Here is a 19448-nt window from a genome sequence, read left to right on the forward strand (position 1 = left end):
CGGCCCATCTGCCCCTGGCCCCGACCCCAGGTAGGGAGCTGAGGCTAGCTTGTTTGATGCTTTTAATATCATTATTTGTGTTACACGATACACAACCGAGGATGATGGTCAATACTGCGATGGAAATGTTAAAAAAAATATTATACACGGCTCATGTCTTCCACACACCTTCCTGGAAATAAATTAGTGAGCACGGAGGAACCCGGCTGAGTGGCAGCCAGTGCTGAGGGCAGGGAGCGTTAAGGCAGTATCTACAGGGGGAGGGCGGCAGGGCGAGCCAAGGCCTCCGTTCTCCCCTCCAGCCTCCTGGGTAGGAAGGAGGGAACTGCGCACTCCCTACACCCAGAGGGTGCTAGCCACCAGCTTCCTACTTCTCTCCACCACATGGCCTCGGCCTCAGCGAGAGGCCCCTGTCTGCCAGGGGATTAGGTCTGTCCTGTGGGGAGGGAGCCTTTCCCTTGTTCCTCAGGGCCAGAGAGGTTGCGCAGTGGGCCAGAGTCACATAGCACGTCAGCAGCAAAGGCCGCCGTCTAAATGAGCCCTGGTGGGCGCCCTGCCTGGAAAAGAGGAGGTACCCGTGTTCTTGAAGGGTGAGTCAAGGAGCCTGGGGTGGTGGTGGCAGGAAGCACGGCTCTGGTGCCCAGATGACAGGGGGTGGGTCTGCTGATCAGGGTGGGAGCAATGGGCTCAGGTGGGGACCAGTCTGGGCCATGTGAGTCCTGCAGCTGACTTCTCTGTCCTTTGCTTCCCTTTGGCATTTCCTCCCTGAACTAAGAGGAGGTGGGGTTGGGTTGAAGAAGTTGAGGGGAGCTGGTAGCCCCTGGGTGTGGTGCAGGGAGAAGTGATACCCTTCCTAAGTCAGCAGCCTTGCTCTCTCTCCTCTCTGCCCTCTCCCCTTTCCAGCCTCCCGGGATGGCAGCCAGGGGCTGGGCTGTGGGTGTGGCCTGTGCACACTTGCAGCACGTGAGTGGTATGTATCAGAGAGGACTGGCCAGCATGTGCAGGATGGGGTCGGCCTGAGGAATGGCCCTGGGGTATGGGGTTCAAGGAGCAGAGACCTGAGCAGGTATAGGCCATCTGTGCTTTTGCTTTTCTTCACCTGGGGGCAGGTCTGTATTGCCCAGGCCCTGGGGAGGGCCTTGGTCCCCTCCTCCCTCTTGATTTTCATCCTCAGCTTTTCTGGCCACCACCCCCACCCCTCCACCAATGAGTAACAGTGGCAGAAGCAGCAGTAGATACATACATTCGGACTCTCACACACCCCGTAGATACAGCTACACACACAGGTACAGCTACACACACAATAGATACCCACATACACAAATACATTCACAGACACACACACTCACATTCCCCCAAAGACCCACATGTATTCAGACATACATAGGTCCCATAGGAACGTCCCCCTTTTTTCTCCACACAGACATGCAGCTCAGGAAGACCCCAGGTATACTTGAAGACACCAGAGACCTCCCTGTCCACCTCCAAGGAAATTCCTATGAAGAAATTTCTTCAGGTTTGAAATAACCTTCAAAATAATTTCAGATGCTGCTCACTATGCCGTGTAGGAAACAGAAGGCCAGAGAACATAACTGGCTTGTTGGAGGTGAGAGGAAGCGTGCCCGAGCGAGGACCAGAACTCAGACTTCTGACCCCCGCCCAGGGCTGTCAGTCCACTGAACTGCTGAGTGGCCTCTCACACTGTTAACAGGTCACACAGTCATTTCCCCACCATGGTCACCACGGTCATCTAGAGAGAAAGGCCCAACCCAGAGATGTAGACACACACTCTGACAGCCCCAGGTGCGCACACATTCTGCCAAGCCATCCCTACCATACACCTGCTGCCACTGTATTCTCCCAGGCTTGCTTTCTTGAAGAGTCTTCCTGGGAAGCAGCCTCTAGGATCTTGTGCTAGAGTAAGACCACAATGGGGCATTCGAGGCCAGCCTTACCTCCTGCTTCTAACCCAGGACAGATGAACAGAACAGAAATGTGGGGGGCAGGGGAAGGGGTGCAGAGAGATAGATGTGTTAGTTAGGGGCAGGTGAGGACGGATCATACCATCTAAACTCTGGCTGTCTCTAAGGCCCACCTCACCCACCACGCAATCCAGACAGCAAGGAAGGAGGTGAATGGGGCAAAGTGGAGGAAGATGGCAGTGATCTGATGGATGGGGGACAATATCCCACTGGGCAGCTTTGCCAGACTTCCCATCTGGAGATGAGGGGAGAAATGCAAATGGTACATGGGCCAGCAAGGGAGCATGTGGAGGCGGCTCTGTGGGGCTGGGCCCTGACCCTGTTGGCTTGGGCCTTTCTCCTCCCAGCCCCTTTCCTTGGCTGGTGCTGGGGGTTCCTGGCTTCACTGGGGTGGAGCCAAACCCCTGGCTTTGTGATCCTGCCCCTTACTCATTACTGTTAGCCTCCACGAAGTCCAGTCACCCCTTTCCTCCACCAGACAGTGGCTTCGGGAAGGGGGCAGGATGCTGGGCAAGGTCCCCCAAGTAACTGAACAAACAGCCCTCCCCTCCTCAGCCCCGGGGGGTGGAGAGAGACCCGGTTTTGGTTTCTCCGGCTCCATGAACACACAGAGGTACACGTCCTACCATAGGAGGAAGCAATGACTGTTACGAGGTTGGCGGCTGTAGGGGGCGCGGGGCCCCAGGGGGCAGGTGGACGAGCAGGGGAGGGGTTGGCCCCTGCCCGGTCCAAGCTGGCCCCTGGTGGCCCCACCCCGGCGGCCGCAGCGGCCCCGCCCGCTACTGGATGTGGCAGGCGGTGGAGGACGTGGCCTGGCAGCACATGCAGGTGGGGTTCACGGACTTGGGGGGAATGAGGTCCAGGTCCTCGTCGTCGGGGATCTCATCTAACCGGTAGCCGTCCTTCAGCAGCTGGATGTTCAAATCTTGGTTGATCTGCTGTAGACAAAGGGGAGGGAGGTCAGGCTCGGGGCCACCCGCAGGCACCAGCTGTCCACACCCAGCCCTGTCCCATCCCTGGCTCTCCAGAAACCCCATGCTTTGCACCTCCTTTAGGCCCTAGCCTCAGTTCTGGCCTCCCTTACAGGCACATCCTCTTGGGGCTCCACCTGGCCCTGCTACTCACCCTACCCCTTTCTAGGGGCAACTTCCCACCTCAGATCCTGCTTCTGTTCGCCCCGCCCCTACTTCAGGCCCTCGCCCATAAGGGGTCGCCCCTGTGCCACACCCCACTGCAGTTCAGGGCCCGGTTCCAACCTGGGTCCGAACCCCGCCCCTAACTCTGCTCCCTGCACTGGAGGCGGAGTGAGATCTTATCCCAGGCCCCGCCCAGCACAGGCTCCACCTCAGTTCAATCGCTCAGGGCTCAGTCGTGTCCAATCCGACTCTTTGCAACCCATGGACTGCAACACACCGGGCTTCTCTGTCCATCGCCAACTCCCAGAGCTTGCTCAAACTCATGTCCATGGAGTCGTGATGCCATCCAACCATCTCATCCCCTGTCATCCTCTTCTCCTCCTGCCTTTAATCTTGCCCGGCATCAGGGTCTTTTCCAATGAGTCAACTCTTCACATGAGGTGGCCAAAGTATTGGAGTTTCAGCTTCAGCTTCAATCCTTACAACGAATATTCAGGACTGATCTCCTTTAGGACGGACTGGTTTGATCTCCTTGCAGTCAAGGGACTCTCAAGAGTCTTCTCCAACACCACAGTTCAAAAGCATCGATTCTTCGGTGCTCAGCCTTCTTTATGGTCCAACTCTCACATCCATACATGACTACTGGAAAAACCATAGCTTTGACTAGACAGACCTTTGTTGGCAAAGTAATGTCTCTGCTTTTTAATATGCTGTCTAGGTTGGTCATTGCTTTTCTTCCAAGGAGCAAGTGTCTTTTAATTTCATAGCTGCAGTCACCATGTGCAGTGATTTTGGAGCCCCCAAAAATAAAGTCTGTCACTATTTCCATTGTTTCCCCATCTATTTGTCATGAAGTGATGGGACGGGATGCCATGATCTTAGTTTTCTGAATGTTGAGTTTTAAGCCAACTTTTTCACTCTCCTCTTTCACTTTCATCAAGAGGCTCTTTAGTTTTTCTTTGCTTTCTGCCTAAGGGTGGTGTCATCTGCATATCTGAGGTATTGATATTTCTCCCGGCAATCTTGATTCTGGCTTGTGCTCTTCCAGCCCAGCGTTTCTCATGATGTACTCTGCATATAAGTTAAATAAGCAGGGTGACACTATACAGCCTTGACTTACTCCTTTTCCTATTTGGAACCAGTCTGTTGTTCCATGTCCAGTTCTAACTGTTGCTTCCTGACCTGCATACAGATTTCTCAGGAGGCAGGTCAGGTGGTCTGGTATTCCCATCTCTTGAAGAATTTTCCACAGTTTCTTGTGATCCACACAGTCAAAGGATTTGGCATAGTCAATAAAGCAAAAGTAGATGTTTTTCTGGAACTCTCTTGCTTTTTCTACAATCCAGCAGATGTTGGCAATTTGATCTCTGGTTCCTCTGCCTTTTCTAAATCCAGCTTGAACATCTGGAAGTTCACGTTCATGTCCTTTTGAAGCCTGGCTTGGAGAATTTTGAGCATTACTTTATTAGCATGTGAGATGAGTACAACTGTGCAGTAGTTTGAGCATTCTTTGGGATTGCCTTTCTTTGGGATTGGAATGAAGAATGATCTTTTCCAGTCCTGTGGCCACTGCTGAGTTTTCCAAATTTGCTGGCATATTGAGTGCAGCACTTTCACAACATCATGTTTTAGGATTTGAAATAGCTCAACTGGAATTCTATCACCTCCACTAGCTTTGTTCATAGTGTTGCTTTCTAAGGCCCACTTGACTTCGCATTCCAGCACTGTAGGTGAATGATCACATCATTGTGGTTATCTGGGTCATAAAGACCTTTTTTGTATAGTTCTTCTGTGTATTCTTGCCACCACTTCTTAATATCTTCTGCTTCTGTTAGGTCCATACCATTATTGGCCTTTATTGTGTCCATCTTTGCATGAAATTTTCCCTTGGTATCTCTGGTTTTCTTGAAGAGAGCTCTAGTCTTTCCCATTCTATTGCCCACTGCTCTGCTCAGGGTGTTTTGGTGTTAGCCCCACCCCTTCCCCTAGAGGTGGTCCTACTAAGGTGCGTTTAGGGCAGGAAGCAGTGGGCCCTCACCTCAGCGGAGGAGTAGCCAGAGGAGGAGTATCTGGACATGTCAAAGTCATCATCACTGGCCGCAGAGGAGAGAAGGCAGAGAGGAAGTGATTTCCAGACATTAAATAGAAAACTCTCTTTACCCTCCCCCACATCAGTCAATACCTCCCCCTCCCCCCACACTTCCAAATAAACAGCACAATCTCAGCAGAAACCATGCTTGCTGTGGGAATGCAGTTTTAAGCCAGGTTCCTTAGCCCCACCCTTCTAAATACATACTACCCTTGAAAGTGAAATCGCTCCATCGTGTCTGACTGTTTGTGACCCCATAGACTGTAGCCTACCAGGCTCCTCTGTCCATGGGATTTTTCAGGCAAGAGTACTGGAGTGGGTTGCCATTTCCTTCTCCAGGGGATCTTCCCGACCCAGGGATTGAACCCAGGTCTCCCGCATTGCGGGCAGACGCTTTACCGTCTGAGCCACCAGGGAAGCCCAAACCAAGGGTAGTATTTGGAAACCCAAGTATTTGGAAGCCAAATACCTTTAACCTTTAACCAAATACCCTTAACCTCCTCCTAAATCAAGCTGCTACTACCCCACAGCCTTGCCCCTCTTTTTCCTAGGCTCAAATCATCTGGGTTTGTTGGGTTTTCCCAAAGTCTAGGTCTAGCCAGGTCTGTGCCCTGCAGTAGGGCTCCCCCCTCAGAGTGGGCAGGGCACCACGGCATCAGGGCCCATTCGAGGGGCAGCTGCCAGGTCAGCTGTCCCAGGACAGCAGCAGATTGCACTGATCCCCTTTCCTCTGTCTGCTCCCCCCCATCTCCATTCTTTGGGGGATTCACCCTCGGAGAGCTCCTGGCTGAGGGACACCCTTATTCTGACAGAGCAGGTGTGGCCTGTTCAGCCCACTTGTTTATTCCCATTCATTCACTGCTGGGGCTTGCCCAGCTGCCCTGATGTCTCCGTACACACCTGTCTGTGTCAAGGGCTACCAGTGGCTTCTCATCCGGGCTCTGGTCAAGCGAGGAGTAGCCTTTATTCGGGACGACCAGCCTGGGGGGAGAATTTGGGGGACTGGATTGGTGACTGAAGCATACCAACCTGGCAAGGAACTGGGTTGGCCACACCCCACAATCTCCCTCCCGGCCCAATCCCACCCGGCCCCATCCCACCCCGCCACCTTGATCCTGTGAGACTCTCTCCTCTCGGAGAGGAGCTGGGCCTGAGGAGCGAGGGAAGCGGGGAGGCTCAGAACCAGCAGAGACAGGAGCCGGCTGGCAGGGCCCTGGCGGGGAGGGGCCTACCTTGTCCGGGCCATGACGTTGTTCTTCTTGGGTTGCTGGTTGACGGGACTGCCCATGCTGCCGTTCTTCAGGGAGCCCTTCCGGGCCAGCTCCCGCTGCTTCTCTGCAGGGGGACGTGGGAACGAAGCTGTGTCCTGCCTCCAGGGCCGCGCTGCCTTACCACTCAGGACAGCCCGGGCTGGCCCCATGGTGAAATCCCTTGCTTCTCTAAAAACTGAGGCAAGGATCCAACTCTAAGCCCTGCTGCTTGAAAGAGACAGTGCTTTGCTCGGCACAACCTGAGGCAGAGAGTGAAGGGTGACAGGAGGAGGCTGACCCCCATCTTCCAGGAACTGTACTCCTAAGTGGGGCAGCTAGCATGTGCTTGACCCAGAGAAAGGCTGGAGAGGGAGAGATGGAATAGAAGGATGGCAGGGCTTCCTGCAGGTGACACCTTGAGGTGGAGACTGGAAATGCCGGTCGCTCAGTTGTGTCCAACTGTGTGACCTCATAGACTGTAGCCCGCCAGGCTCCTCTGTCCGCTAGGTTCCGCTAGGCAAGAACACTGGAGTGGGTAGCCATTCCCTTCTCCAGGGGGTCTTCCTGACCTAGGGATTGAAGCCAGGTCTCCTGCACTGCAGGCAGATTCTCTACCTTCTGAACCACCAGGGAATCCCACTTGAGGCCGAGTGAGGAGGGCATTTGAAGAAGGAAGGGTAGTGTAGAGAAAAGTCCATTTAGAAGTGAGTGTAGTAAGTGTGGAGCTGGACGGGGTGGAGGGACGAAGATGGGGGAAGGCCGGGTTGGAAAAGTTGGATGCATTTCTTCAGTCATTTATTTATTCAGCAAACATCTGTGTCGTCAGTCATGTATCAGGTCCTGTGCACAAGGGACTGGGGGCCCCCTCTAATTACAGACTTGGAGCAGAGAGGCCTTGAATGCCAAGCAGAGGAGTCTGGGCTTAATGGAAAGGAAAAGAAGCCCTGAAGACTGTGGAGCAGGAGGGGCAGCAGGCTGGGGGGCCCTCTGCCGAGACTACTTCTGACTCCTCGGTCAGCCTATGGATTCTCCGAGGCTCTAGAACCTACCAGATTCATGGGACTGGCAACCAAGGGACCCATTGCCTGGTGTGTGGCTCTGTTGCCAGTAGTCGGGTTCTGCCTGGGCCCTACAGGAGGCTTGTCTTCCCATTCCTCCTCCTCACAGCAGCTCTGACACTGGCAAAAGGACTCCTGGGGAAAGCTCTCATAAAACAACAAGTTCCAGAGAGGAAGTATGGGATGGGCATTTATAGCTACTGGGACTCTGGAATTTTCTCGACCTCCATGTCTCTCATCTCCCACTCTCTAACCCTCTTTCTTTGTCACTGTTCATCTATCTCACGCCCTCAAACCCACCTTCACCTCCTTTCCTGCAGGCAGCAGCTGCAATTACCACCCCAAGCCTCTAGGGGGTGCAATTTGCTTTGAAACAGTGGAAAAATGCTAATAAACTGCAAAAGCAAACTACAGACTACAATGCAACTATTAAAAGAAGTCATTCTCTATATACTGACATTAGAAGGGGCTCTAAGACATCAATCAGAAAACATAAAAAAGCTTCAGAAAATGTGGACAGTATGATACCACTTGTGTTCAAATACAAAATAAAACTAGAAAAACCTAAAAACCAAAAGCAAAACTCTTGGAATGATCATCTCTGGGGAGGAGAAAATGATGGGGCAGAGTAAAGAAATTATACTTGTTAAATATTTGTGTTGTTAAATTAAACAATAATAAGCAAATAAAACTGGCTGGAGTTTGAGTCCGGTGTCCTGTCCTGGGAAGATGAACAAATTCCACTGAGAGGACTGCTCTCTTGTTTAGAAAAACAGCCTGAGGGGCTCCCTGGATTTGGTCTGGAAGGAGAAAAGCAAGTTAAAAGGAAAAAAGAAAAGCTGAATAATATAACAGGACTCTGAAAAGGTGTCCTGGCAGCTGCAGAGCAAGGTTTTTAAAACAGATTTCTCAGGACTAAGGAGAGGGCCCAGTATTTGATGGGCAGTTGGAGCCTGGGGAGAAAGATGAGCAGGAGTGTGGCGGGCCGGGATGGCAGAGAAGTTCTGAAGGATGGTCGTGGCCTGCATTTAATTGTTAACTCTTTCCTGGATGCACTGTGTTAGCTATATTTTCACTCGCGAAAACAAACTTTTTATTTATTGATTGATGGCTGCACCTCATGGCCTGTGGGATCTTAGTTCCCTGACCAAGGATTGAACCCAGGCCCTCAGCAGTGGAAATGAAGTGTCCTAACCACTGGGCCGTCAGGGAATTCCTGAAACCAGTTTTTAAAATTAGAAGTCTGTTATGTACGGCAGCCTTGGGTGAGTGAGATGGTCCCTGAGGGAGAGAGGAGGTGTTTGGGGGGAGATAAGGTGAGCACAGCAGCTGCAGGGGCTCTGGGCAGTGCCTGGGAGAGAGGCGGCTCAAAGGAGCGGGCGGCGGCATAAACTGACTTTGGAGCGGACGTGAGATAAACCCCCAAGGGCAGGGTGACCCTGGGAAGTCAGGAGAGGTTTGGGTTTATTAAGAAACTAAGGGAAAGTTCCTCCAAACAGGAGCCAACAAGATCCAGAGATATCCAGATAGGCTGACTAGGAAGGGGGAGCGGGGCTCAGCTTCTAGGGGAGAGGAGCCAGGTTCTAGGCTTCGGAAGCCTCACTACTTTCTCCCCTCAGACACAGGAACTGATGCCCACTTCTAAGGCAGCTTCCTCTCAACCTGGTCCAGTGTTTGATGGGGCTTCCAACCCTCTCTCTGGGGTTCCTGCAGCTATGCCCCAGAACATCTGGAGCCTTCTGGGCCCCAGAGATGCCTCTAGAGCTCTGGGCTCCTGTAGAGAACTATCACCTCCCTCTTGGCCTTGCAGGAGAGAAGGTTCCGGGTGGTGCCAGTGACTTGGTGGCTAGAGTCTTGGAATTGTCTAACCTGAGCTGTACCTCTTCGCAGACCCAGCCCAGCGCACCTTGCCTGTCCACGCCCAACATCTCCCTCACCCCCCGGACACACTCACCCAGCTTCACTTGGAGCGGGGATGGTTTGTAATTCATGGCTACTGACTCACCCTCCCGGGCGTCACAGTCTCCGTCTGAGATGGAGGCGGCGGCTGGGTCCTGGGGGAGAAAGCAGGGAGAGAGGGAGCTGTTAGGAGGTGAACACAGGGGGCTGTTCTCACCTATCCTATGTGGGTATTTCTCCCTGGCAGCGGGTGGGGTTCAGGAAGGAAGGGACAGACCCGTCTACTATGGAAGGAAGATCGGGAGCTGGGTGGAAGAGCCCGGATCTTGGCCCTATTTACACCCATCTGGGTGTCTGTCCTTTAAGTCCCGTGTCATCTGCGACCCCCAGGAAGCCTCCTGTGATTCTTTAAACCCACAGGACCACCTTCTCCTGCCTCCCATACTAGTCGCCATGCTCCTTAGGGCCCTGCCTTATTTAGAAAGATCTTTCTAGGTTTCTGTGAGTTTAAGTCTGGATTAAGATCTGAGCAGGTGCTCCCTGAGACGGGCCTTCTCTCTCTGTTTCCCCAGCTCTGGCTGATCCCTTCCCAGGATCCAGAGAACTGACTGGCCGAGCCAGGCTAGACTTCCAGGCTGTAGCCACGCAGTTCTAGTCAGAACTTCTCCATTTCACAGATGAATCCTAAAGAGTGTCTCCTGAGAGAACCTGAATGGTTGGCTGGGAATGGCAGGTGAGAAGACAGACCATGGCAAGTCAGCCGGTGGCCAGCTCGTCCTGTGTTGCCCAGACAGGGCTGGACCCTACAGATGACAAAGAAGACAGCATGCATTCTGTGTATGTCCAGGGTCTGGAACCATTTTGGTCTCCCTCACTGCCCTCTTTACTGACTTCTTCCCATTGCTATGGGTGTTATGCTGCCCCAAGTCCTACTTTACCCTCACTATTCTCTCCAGAACCACCCCAAATCTCTGCTACAAGATCCAGGGCCTTGTCCTACTCTGCCTTAGTCAGTTGGAAGGCGCGGGAGTCATTCACCCTCGCCCTGAGAAACTGATAACCAGCCATGGACATAGGATGCGGCCATCCTAACCACCCAAGATCACAGAGTGGTAAACCTTAGGTCAGAGGATCACAGAGAGGCTCCAAGGCTGTGCCTATTCTGCCTCTGGGGACATGGAGAACAGACAGACAGGCAGGGAGAATGCTGGAGGATGGGCCCTGTGGGGCCAGGCCAGGGATCTGAGTGGCTTCTGGTGACTGTTAAAGGGCGGCTACGCAGCCATTATGGTGGTTTAGTTTCCCTTTAGAATGAAGCAGTGGGGGATGAAAACATGCTTGCCACTAAAGGAAAAGGGAAAAGTCTAGAGTGTTTTGGAGGGAAATCCTGGCCTTGTCTGTGTTTCTTTAGGCCATCCAGAGTGCAAGGCCTGCGTGGGCTGTGTTGCCACAGTGGTTTGTGAGTTCCTGAGGGCAGAACCCGGGCCTGTGTCCTCATCTCTGATTCCCGGCCTTCGCTGTCACTGAGGGGAATGGGACAGAAGGGTGGAACAGGTCGGGGGCACTGGGGGCTCAGTGCATGCATCCCAGGCAACCTCCCAAGCCACTGGTCTTGCCAAGTCATCCATCCTCTGCCTCCCTGGCTCGGCTCCTCCTTGGGAGGCTGATCACTGGCAGCACCTGTCCCCTGCTGCCCTGGAGAAGGAGGCCTCCAGTGACCTATCCATGTCTTTCTGTGGTCAAAACAGCCTGGCAAGTGCCGCCTGCAGAGGGCATGGAGACCTGCCGATGAGCACTAGGCTGCAGGGACGGCTCACTCCCAAGGCCGCCTGAGCGAGGGCTTCTCAAAGGGGAAACCCACAGACGTGCCTGCGGGGCCCTCCCAGGGAAGCACTGACAGATTTCCAACTTCCTTTCCTCTTTCTGTAGAGTATGTCACGTGTCACACATACCATGTCCATTTGGAAAGGATTTCCTCCCCTGGCTTCCAGGACACTATGCCCCCTGGCTCATCTTGTCTCTTTCCCCATCACCTCTGCCTTCTCCCACAGTTAACTTTAAGAACTCAAGTCCTTGGGCGTTTGTGGCTAACTTTTCCCTCCTTGGTGCAGATGAGTCCATCAGAGTGTCTTCTCTCAGGCTGGAGGTCCTGGGTAGCAACACTGGACGGGGCCAGCGCAGGAAGGATGGGGCCTGAGTGGGAAGCTGTTGAGTGACTCTGGTCACAGGGACCCACATGTGTTCCCTAAGGCCACTGGGATTCCTGAGTGACACTGCCAGTCCCGTTAGGCCAAGAGCCAGCATGTAAAGCCCCAGACTGCAAGGTCCCATTCAGCATTTCCCCATCACTGTCCTTGATGGAAGGCCATCTTTGAGGTGGGAACAAAGACTCTGGCACTGTGCCTGCAAACTCGAGTCTTCACTGTGGGCTTCCTGTATGTCTTTCCCGGGAGGTGCAGCCAATGCACCATGACCACCACATGGAAATGTAATCAGGGAGATTAGATGTGAAATATTCATGAATACAAGTATCAGAGAGGAATCCAGGCAGAAGGAAGCATCTGGCTGGAAGAAATCAGGGAAAATTTAAAATGCCCCCCAAGGACATCTGACAGGAGTTAGCTAGATCCAGAAACTAGAGTGGCGATTAGCAAGGTTATTAATAAACACTCAGCAGAGACAGACATTGAAATGCATCTCTAGCAGCAGCCCGTGTTTCTACAACCCTGTGCGGAAATTCTCCAAAGACTACGGAGATGATTAATAGCTCAATCTCACTGTTTCTGGGATGGAATAAATCAGCTAATGACCAGCGCAAAACCAATATAACTAGAGGAAGGCAGAAGTACCAGAAGAATCTTCAGAGTTAGTCTGGTCCAGTGATTTTCATTCAACTGTGTTTCCCGAACCCGGTGCCTTGGGCAGGGCTGAGTGTGAGAGGAAAGCAACAGGAGGGGTCTGGCTTCCCTGAAGCCAGAATAGGTCCATTTTTATGCATTTGTTTGGCTGTGGCAGGTCTTCGCTGTGGCACACGGGATTTCCGCTGTGTTACTTGGGATCTTGCGTTGCGGTGTGTGGGCTCTCTGGTTTGTGGCGTGTGGGCACGATGTGGCACACGGGGCTTAGCTACTCTGCAACACGGGGGATCCTAGTTCCCGGACCAGGTATCAAACCCACGTCCCCTGCAATCCAAGGTGGATTCCCAACCACAGGACCACCAGGGAAATCCCCAGAATAGATCCATTTTCATTTCACTTACATAGGAGCCTTTCTGCAAGATTTTGGTTGAAGAAAGGGTTTTATTGCCTTAAAAGAAAGGTGGGGGAGGGAGTTTAAAACACACTGATTTAGCCCAATCTTTTAAAAATGCTTTACTGTAGAACTTATTAAATTTACATGAAAACAGAGGAAACAGTATAGAGAGATCCTGGGTACCTATCAAACAAATTACTAGCTTCAACAAATTACCATTTAGACTATTCTTTAAAAAAAAAATCGTGGATCCTCCATTTATAACACTAGCTATGTGATCTGGGCTTTAGTTTCTACTTCTGTAAAGTAGGGCTAATACTAATACCTATGTCAAAGGTTTCTGTGAGGATAAAGTGAGACTATGTAATCTAGTGCTTAATATGCAAGCATTTAGAGTAGTACTGAGTATATATACTACATCCAGCACACTCCATGTGTGGTAGCTTTGAAGCTTTTATCAGTGCAGGCTCTGTGGGACACACGGCCATGAACAGGGTACCCTGGCAGTGGCCGATCCACAGCAGCGGTCCTGTCACCACCCGGGTTGGGGCCTGGCTTATGTGGGGAGGTATCTGTGGAAGAGATGCTCACTCAGCAGGGTGAGGAGGGGCCTGATCAGGGAGCATTCTGTCTCCTCTCTCTCCTCACTTAGTTATCAGTGATGAGCCCGGGGCTCATCAAGATACATAGAAATAGACCCATCCTTAAGGAACTCCCAGTAATTATCAGTAAATGTAACAAGAGCCATAAAAGAAGAGGGAAAGGGACAAAGGGAGGGTGATCAGGGAAAACTTCCCAGAGGAAGACTCTCGAAAAGGTCTCCAGACATCAGTTTCCCAGTTATCTTAAGAGGAAGGATGTTCGGGGAACATCTGCAAAGGCTCAGAAGCCTGAAACTAGCATTGCACATTCAAGGAACAGTCAATATTTTGCTACAGTGGAAACCTAGAAGGTATGATGATGAAGAGTGACAGGAAATAAAGTTGCGGGGCCAGCAGGGCTCAGATCATGCTGGAAGATGGGCCTTGATTTTGTTCTTTGCTCAGAAGATGATGGCGGAGGAGCCAATGAAGCCTTGAGTAGGGGAGTAACATGATCAGATTTGAGATGGAGAAGGACACTCTAAAAGTCACGTAGCAGATTGGTGGGAAGGAAATGAGACTGGAGTTTAGGGAACTATTGCATCAGTGCCGGCAAGAGATGACAGAGACCTGAACTAAGCAGAAGATAAAAAGCCATAAAGGAGGATGTTAAAGAGAGTAGAGTGGCAGACCTCTGAGATAAAATGTAGAAGGAGTCCAGACACTCCTAGTTTTCTGGGTGGGGTAACTGGGAAAGGGATGCTCGTAGTAATTATTAAAACAGACAATGCAGGAGAAGGCATAACTATGGTCAGGGAAAACCAGATGAGCTCAGTTTGGGACAGGTTGAGCTTTGAAGCGTCTTTTGGACACTAGATGACATCATTAGTCAGTAGGAATTGAGGTTCAGGATCTCAAGAAAGAGCTGTGGACTGATGGTGATTGAAGCCCACAGAGGAGAATAAACCTCCTCAGGGAGAACAGGCACAGTGAAAACAAACAGGAACCAAGAATAGAGTCCTGGAGAGCATCCAACCTTAGGAAACGAGTGGAAGAAGAAGGTTGAGTAGGAGCAGAAAGACAAGATGTAGAAAAAGATCCAGGAAGATATTCAAGCAGTTTCCAGGTGAAACAAATCAACAGTGTCAAACTAATACATGAGTCCATAAGATAAAGATAATATTTAGAAGTAAGGAAGTCATAGGCGACCTCAGCAAACAGAGTTTTGGTTGAATGGTAAGAACAGAGCCCAGATCACAAGGGATGGAGGAGGGAATGGGAGATAAGGAAGTAGAAACAGTGAACACAGGCTGTTCTCTCAAGGAGCTAAATTGAGAAGAGGGAGTGAGGAGGAATGACAGTCAGAGGGAGTTTTGGAGTTGAAGGATTCTTTGAAGGGAGGGAACACATGACCACTGTTTCACACTGAGGGAAAGAAAATTGAGTAGAAAGGGAGATGTTCAATGGAATGTGGTCTTTGGGGAGTCAAGAGAAGATAGAACCAGAATCAGGTGAGAGGAGAAATGCTCCTTACTGAAATGGAAAGGAGGTGAAGATGGGTGGGGGATGCAGATAACATGGAGACAGGTGGGTGGAAAGTTAAGGGAGTTCATTCCTAAAAGCCTAGTTAAGTAAAAGAAGGGGGCAGATGCTAAGGGGTTGAGGAAAAGAGGAACTCTTGGCTGGACAGGAGTGGAAGGAGATCAGACTGGCAGGGGTTTCAGCTACAAATCCTCAACTTGCACCCGCTCTTGATCTTGTCTTCAGGATGAAAGGCACTCTCCGTGGTGCTGAACAATTTTGCCTTTGTCTTAAGGACTGAACACAGATGATTCAAGGTAACAACATGATTCAATTTTCACTTTCCCACAGGAAAGGTAACCTCTGTCCCTCACCTTCAAGCACTAATTTTCAGGAAGATGGAAATGAAATGGATTTAGAATGAGGTATGAAGAGTCAAAGTGCTAGTATCAACATTATCTAACCTCTCTTTGCCTAACACACATGGATTTTCCTCTAGTTTTAGGAGAGAGCTGGTGGAAGCAGTTCTGAGTTACGAAATGCTGAAAGGCTACCCCTGGAATAGTCATGTCTGTACCCTGTTCAGTTCCCCTGGGAGAAAGCAGAACAGACTTAGAGCAGGAACAGGAACAGGGCCAGGAGGACAGGTAGTACTGATAAGAAAAGGAAAACAGGGGGTGCTCTGGAGCTCAGGCCACTCTCTGATGGGCAGAGAGACAGCAAGATAGGGTATCAAAGACCAACTCTGTTCCTGTCACAAGTGGTTCAGCTCAGAAACTTCCTAAGGTTGTGGCTCCCTGAAGAGTTATGCCACTCCCCCAAAACATTCCTTGGCAGGGGTGGTAATAAGCATGTTTAGATCTCATATTTTAGAGGGAGATCAAAAAAAAAAAAAAAAAAAAAGGCAACTCTATGCCTTTCTGTCCAATGCCCATGGCTTGGCAGAAACCTAACATCCAGTCCAAGAATATTCAGTAGCAGTTTAGGCATTGCTTAGACCTCTCAGCTTCCCTGCAGATGGCTGTCCATTCAGCCTCTTAGGCATTCCCATCCCTCTCTGGCTCAACATGAGAATCATTTGGCCAATGACAGTTCCTACTTTGCGGAAGGATCTGAGGTCCTGTGAGTACCATGGTTGGGGAGCTCCCACTTTCATTTCCTATCTCCCTCTTTGCTAGCATTTCTGCCAGGCAACTGGCCAGGACTTCTATCCTTTCAGGAAATATTAAGACCCATAGGGGCCCCACTTATAGGAAAGGACAAAGACCTCTGTTAGGTGTAAGGTCTTTTGGGGAATATCTGGAAGGCGGTCAGGGAAACATAAGAGAGACAGTCTCTCCAAATATTGTTTGTAGCTCTTACAAAGAGCAGGGGAAAGAACAGAAAAGCTAGGGAAGTCTATGAAGCCTGAATTCAGGAAAGGGGTCAGAGGACCCTGCCAAGTTCAGGGAGGTCTCTCTTATCAGTCTAAATCTCCTCACTCCTCAAGGTTTTTCTCTATAAGAAGACTCAGTTCAAACAAAGTCAACACTGAGTGGCCACTCCTTTCCAGCTCTGGACTGGGTGTCGGTTGTAGGGAAGAAAACACACCTTCTCCACATGCACCACACTTCTGCAGAGCATTACGGGATGAAGCAAAGCTCCCTAGAAGGAAGCTGAAAGGATTCTCATGGCTGGGCTAGAGTTCAAGAACTCAAGGGGGTCGTGTGTATAGCTGAAGATTTTCTGTTTCCTTAAACAGCTCCTAGGATGGAATTCATTCCCAAAAAGAAGCACCACCCACTAAGCTTTAGTAGCTTTGTGGTGACTTTCATTGGGAGAACCAAAATGCAGAACCCCATGGCTAGAAACAACTTTAGCCATGGCAAGTTTAACAGATTTTTCTATTATAAAGTGATACATGGTAAAATTAAAAAAAAAAAAATCACATTTAGTTTTACCACTTTGAGGCAATCTTTGTTAATGTTCTAGTGTATCTGAGTCTTTTATGTATATTACAGTAGCAACACTAGGGGGTTTCCCTCTCTGGGAGCTGGTGTTTTGCCTGTCCTCATGGTCACAGGCGTGGGCCTCTAAGTAGGTACATTGTTGGGTCTATGTGGTCCCATCCTTGCTTAGACCAGGTGGAGCCCATCAGAGCATCCCCCAGAATTGGGAAGTGGGGCTTCTAAGAGGAGACGTGAAGCTTAAGACTGTAGATTAGGTAGCCGAGAAGGTCACTGGCAGGGAGACAAGAATAAAGCTGATGTTCAGAAAGAAGAATCACAAGAGCTAGAAAGTCTTTTCCCCTAGGTTTCAGGTTCTGGTTCTAGAACTTGTCCTGTCCCTCTAAGGTTTGATTACACACCTGTCCTCATGTATCAGGAGAAAATCTAGTGTCCATACAGTCTAGTCACCTTTTTAGCTTAAACTAGCTTGAGTTGGATTTTGTTACTATAACCAGAAAGCATCTACTAATAATTATTCATAGAACAACATTTAAAGAAAAACACACTGTATCTTATATTCTATATTTAAAAAAATTAGTATTAGGGCATATTCAGCTCTCCATATTTTTACATAGTTTTCTTAACCATCAGCTTCATGGCTACATGATATCCATAAAGGGGACATACAATAACTTTTTAACCCTTCACTTATTTTGGACATTTACGTGGTTTGCAATATTGCACTATTATAAATCAAAAAGTGTGAACGCTTTTAAGATTCTTGATACATACTGCCAAACTGCTTTCCCAGAGGATTGTTCCAATTTACAATGCCTGTAGTCACAACCAATAGCTATAGCTGGTTTTTTAGTATTTGATTTTTCACTGTGTTCCAGGGTATTTCAGGTCATCACATCTATCTACTGTTTTCCAAGAGAGCTCTTCTCCAGTCCTATTTGCCTGGTTCCCTCTGGGGAATCTTCTTTCAAAGAATAGAATTTCCTCTGGGCATTACCTGCCAGACAAAATATTCCTGACTGGAGGCCACTGATTAAGAGCAAAAGTAGAGAACCACTGATTAAGAGCAAAAGCAGAGAAGACTATTACACTGCAGCTTGGGTGAGGCTCTGCCACGCTGCAGCTGGTCCCTGGCCTGTGCACATCGGCTGCAGGCACTGGGACCAAAGCTGCAGATCCAGGAGGCAAACCTCACCGAGGAGGTCTCCCTTGCTTTCAGATTTGGGGTGAGACAATGAACCAAAATGGCTCTGCAGTTATTCCAGAAAGACTGGCAGCTCCCACTCCCTTACCTATTATTTAGTTTTCAAAAATAGCTATTCAGAAACAGGGAGAGAAAAGGATGGTGAAAGATGCAGAGCTAGCACTGGGATGGCAAATAATTGGATTCACTAAAAAAAAAAATTGCATTTATTTATCTTTGGCTGTGCTGGGTCTTCATTGCTGCATAGGCTTTTCTCTAGTTATGGCGAGCAGGGGCTACTCTCTAGTTGCAGTGTGCAGGCTTCTTATTACAATGACTTCTCTTGTTGCTGAGCATGTGGTTCCACGGCATTTGGGCTTCAGTAGTTGCAGCAAGAGGGCTCAGCAGTTGTGGTTCGCAGGCTCTACAGTATGGCTTTCAGTAGTTGTGGTGAATGGGCCTAGTTGCTCTGAGGCGTGTGGGATCTCCCTGGACCAGGATTAAACTGTGTCTCCTGCATTGGCAGGGGAGTTCTTTACCACTGAGCCACCAGGGAAGCCCCAGATTCATTTGGGGGAGACAAGGGACCTGTAAGTTTTAAAAAATGATTTAGAATCCTGCTTTGCCTTCCCCGTGGTTAGGGCTGCTTATCCTAGATTGATGTTCTGTTATTCATTCCTGTTCCTATTCACCTGGAAATCCTACGAACAAAAAGCCTTTGTTTGGGAGATAGGGCAAATGCCTAACTCAGGGACAATTAGACAGCAACAGTGACTTGGGGGAAGCCTCTGCATAAAGGCCTAGGGGATGAGCCTCCTGATCCAGGAGACAGGGGCAGGGCCAGAAACTGAGAAACCTTGGTTCCTCCGGGAGGCTTGACTTGGCCTAGTCCTTGAACTTCATCCCTATCCCCAAGCTCATCCTCTGAGCCAGATGTTGAGCAGACTCCTGTCTTACCTTGGACCGGGCAGAGACACAGGTCTTATCCTCTACAATCTGGTGAATCAAAACGTTTTTGAGTCCCACATCCTGCTCCCCCATCACCTTCTCCTATTTCAACCTCTTTAGGGAGAGGTCATCTCACTTAATGGAGAAAGGGGTGAAGGTGTAAAATTCTTTTAAAAAGTAGATCAGAAATGGTTGAAGTGATAAATTTTATGTTATATATATTTTACCACAATGGGAAAAAATGGGGGAAAAAAGAGATTAACTGGTAGGGCCTGAGGCAGAAGAAGATGGTAAGAGGGTGGGCAGTGGAAAGGAGGCAGTCCCTTCTCTTATTTAATTCAGTTTCGGCCAACACAGACTTTGGAGATGAGACTTTGCATGGAAATGATTCTAAAATCAAGGGAGTTAAAGAGGCCAAGGGATCTGCGGCTCTAGGGGCCTTCTACTTGGACAGGGTCCAAAGTAGGCAAAGAAGGGGACTGGATATTCAGGGGTAATAGAGCTTTAAGAAGTGTGGTCCAGACGACCCTTTGGTTTCTTTCCAGGATGTGGAATCTAGTTCCTCAACGTAAGGAAGGAGGCACAGAACACCAAGGAGAGATG

The 19448-nt window shown here is 49.9% G+C and overlaps 1 protein-coding gene across 7 annotated transcripts in view; it reads right to left on the reverse strand.

Annotated features, from left to right (window-relative positions):
• Positions 1-45: 45 nt before the first annotated feature.
• Positions 46-19448, reverse strand: part of FAM219A (family with sequence similarity 219 member A) — a 60416-nt gene continuing 41013 nt past the window's right edge. For 2 of the 7 annotated variants that reach the window (XM_043453246.1, XM_043453244.1), the window contains exons 2-6: positions 9521-9569; positions 6440-6542; positions 6108-6188; positions 5157-5211; positions 46-2920 (exon numbers count right to left, since the gene is read on the reverse strand). In XM_043453246.1, coding sequence (XP_043309181.1) covers positions 2762-2920; positions 5157-5211; positions 6108-6188; positions 6440-6542; positions 9521-9569 — 447 coding nt within the window. In that variant the 3' untranslated portion in view covers positions 46-2761. Of the gene's footprint in view, positions 2921-5156; positions 5212-6107; positions 6189-6439; positions 6543-9469; positions 9570-19448 lie in introns of all 7 variants that reach the window. The other 5 variants (XM_043453243.1, XM_043453241.1, XM_043453242.1 and 2 more) reach the window with 3 other exon arrangements.

Source organism: Cervus canadensis, chromosome 30 (assembly GCF_019320065.1).
Source record: "Cervus canadensis isolate Bull #8, Minnesota chromosome 30, ASM1932006v1, whole genome shotgun sequence".
NCBI lineage: Eukaryota > Metazoa > Chordata > Mammalia > Artiodactyla > Cervidae > Cervus > Cervus canadensis.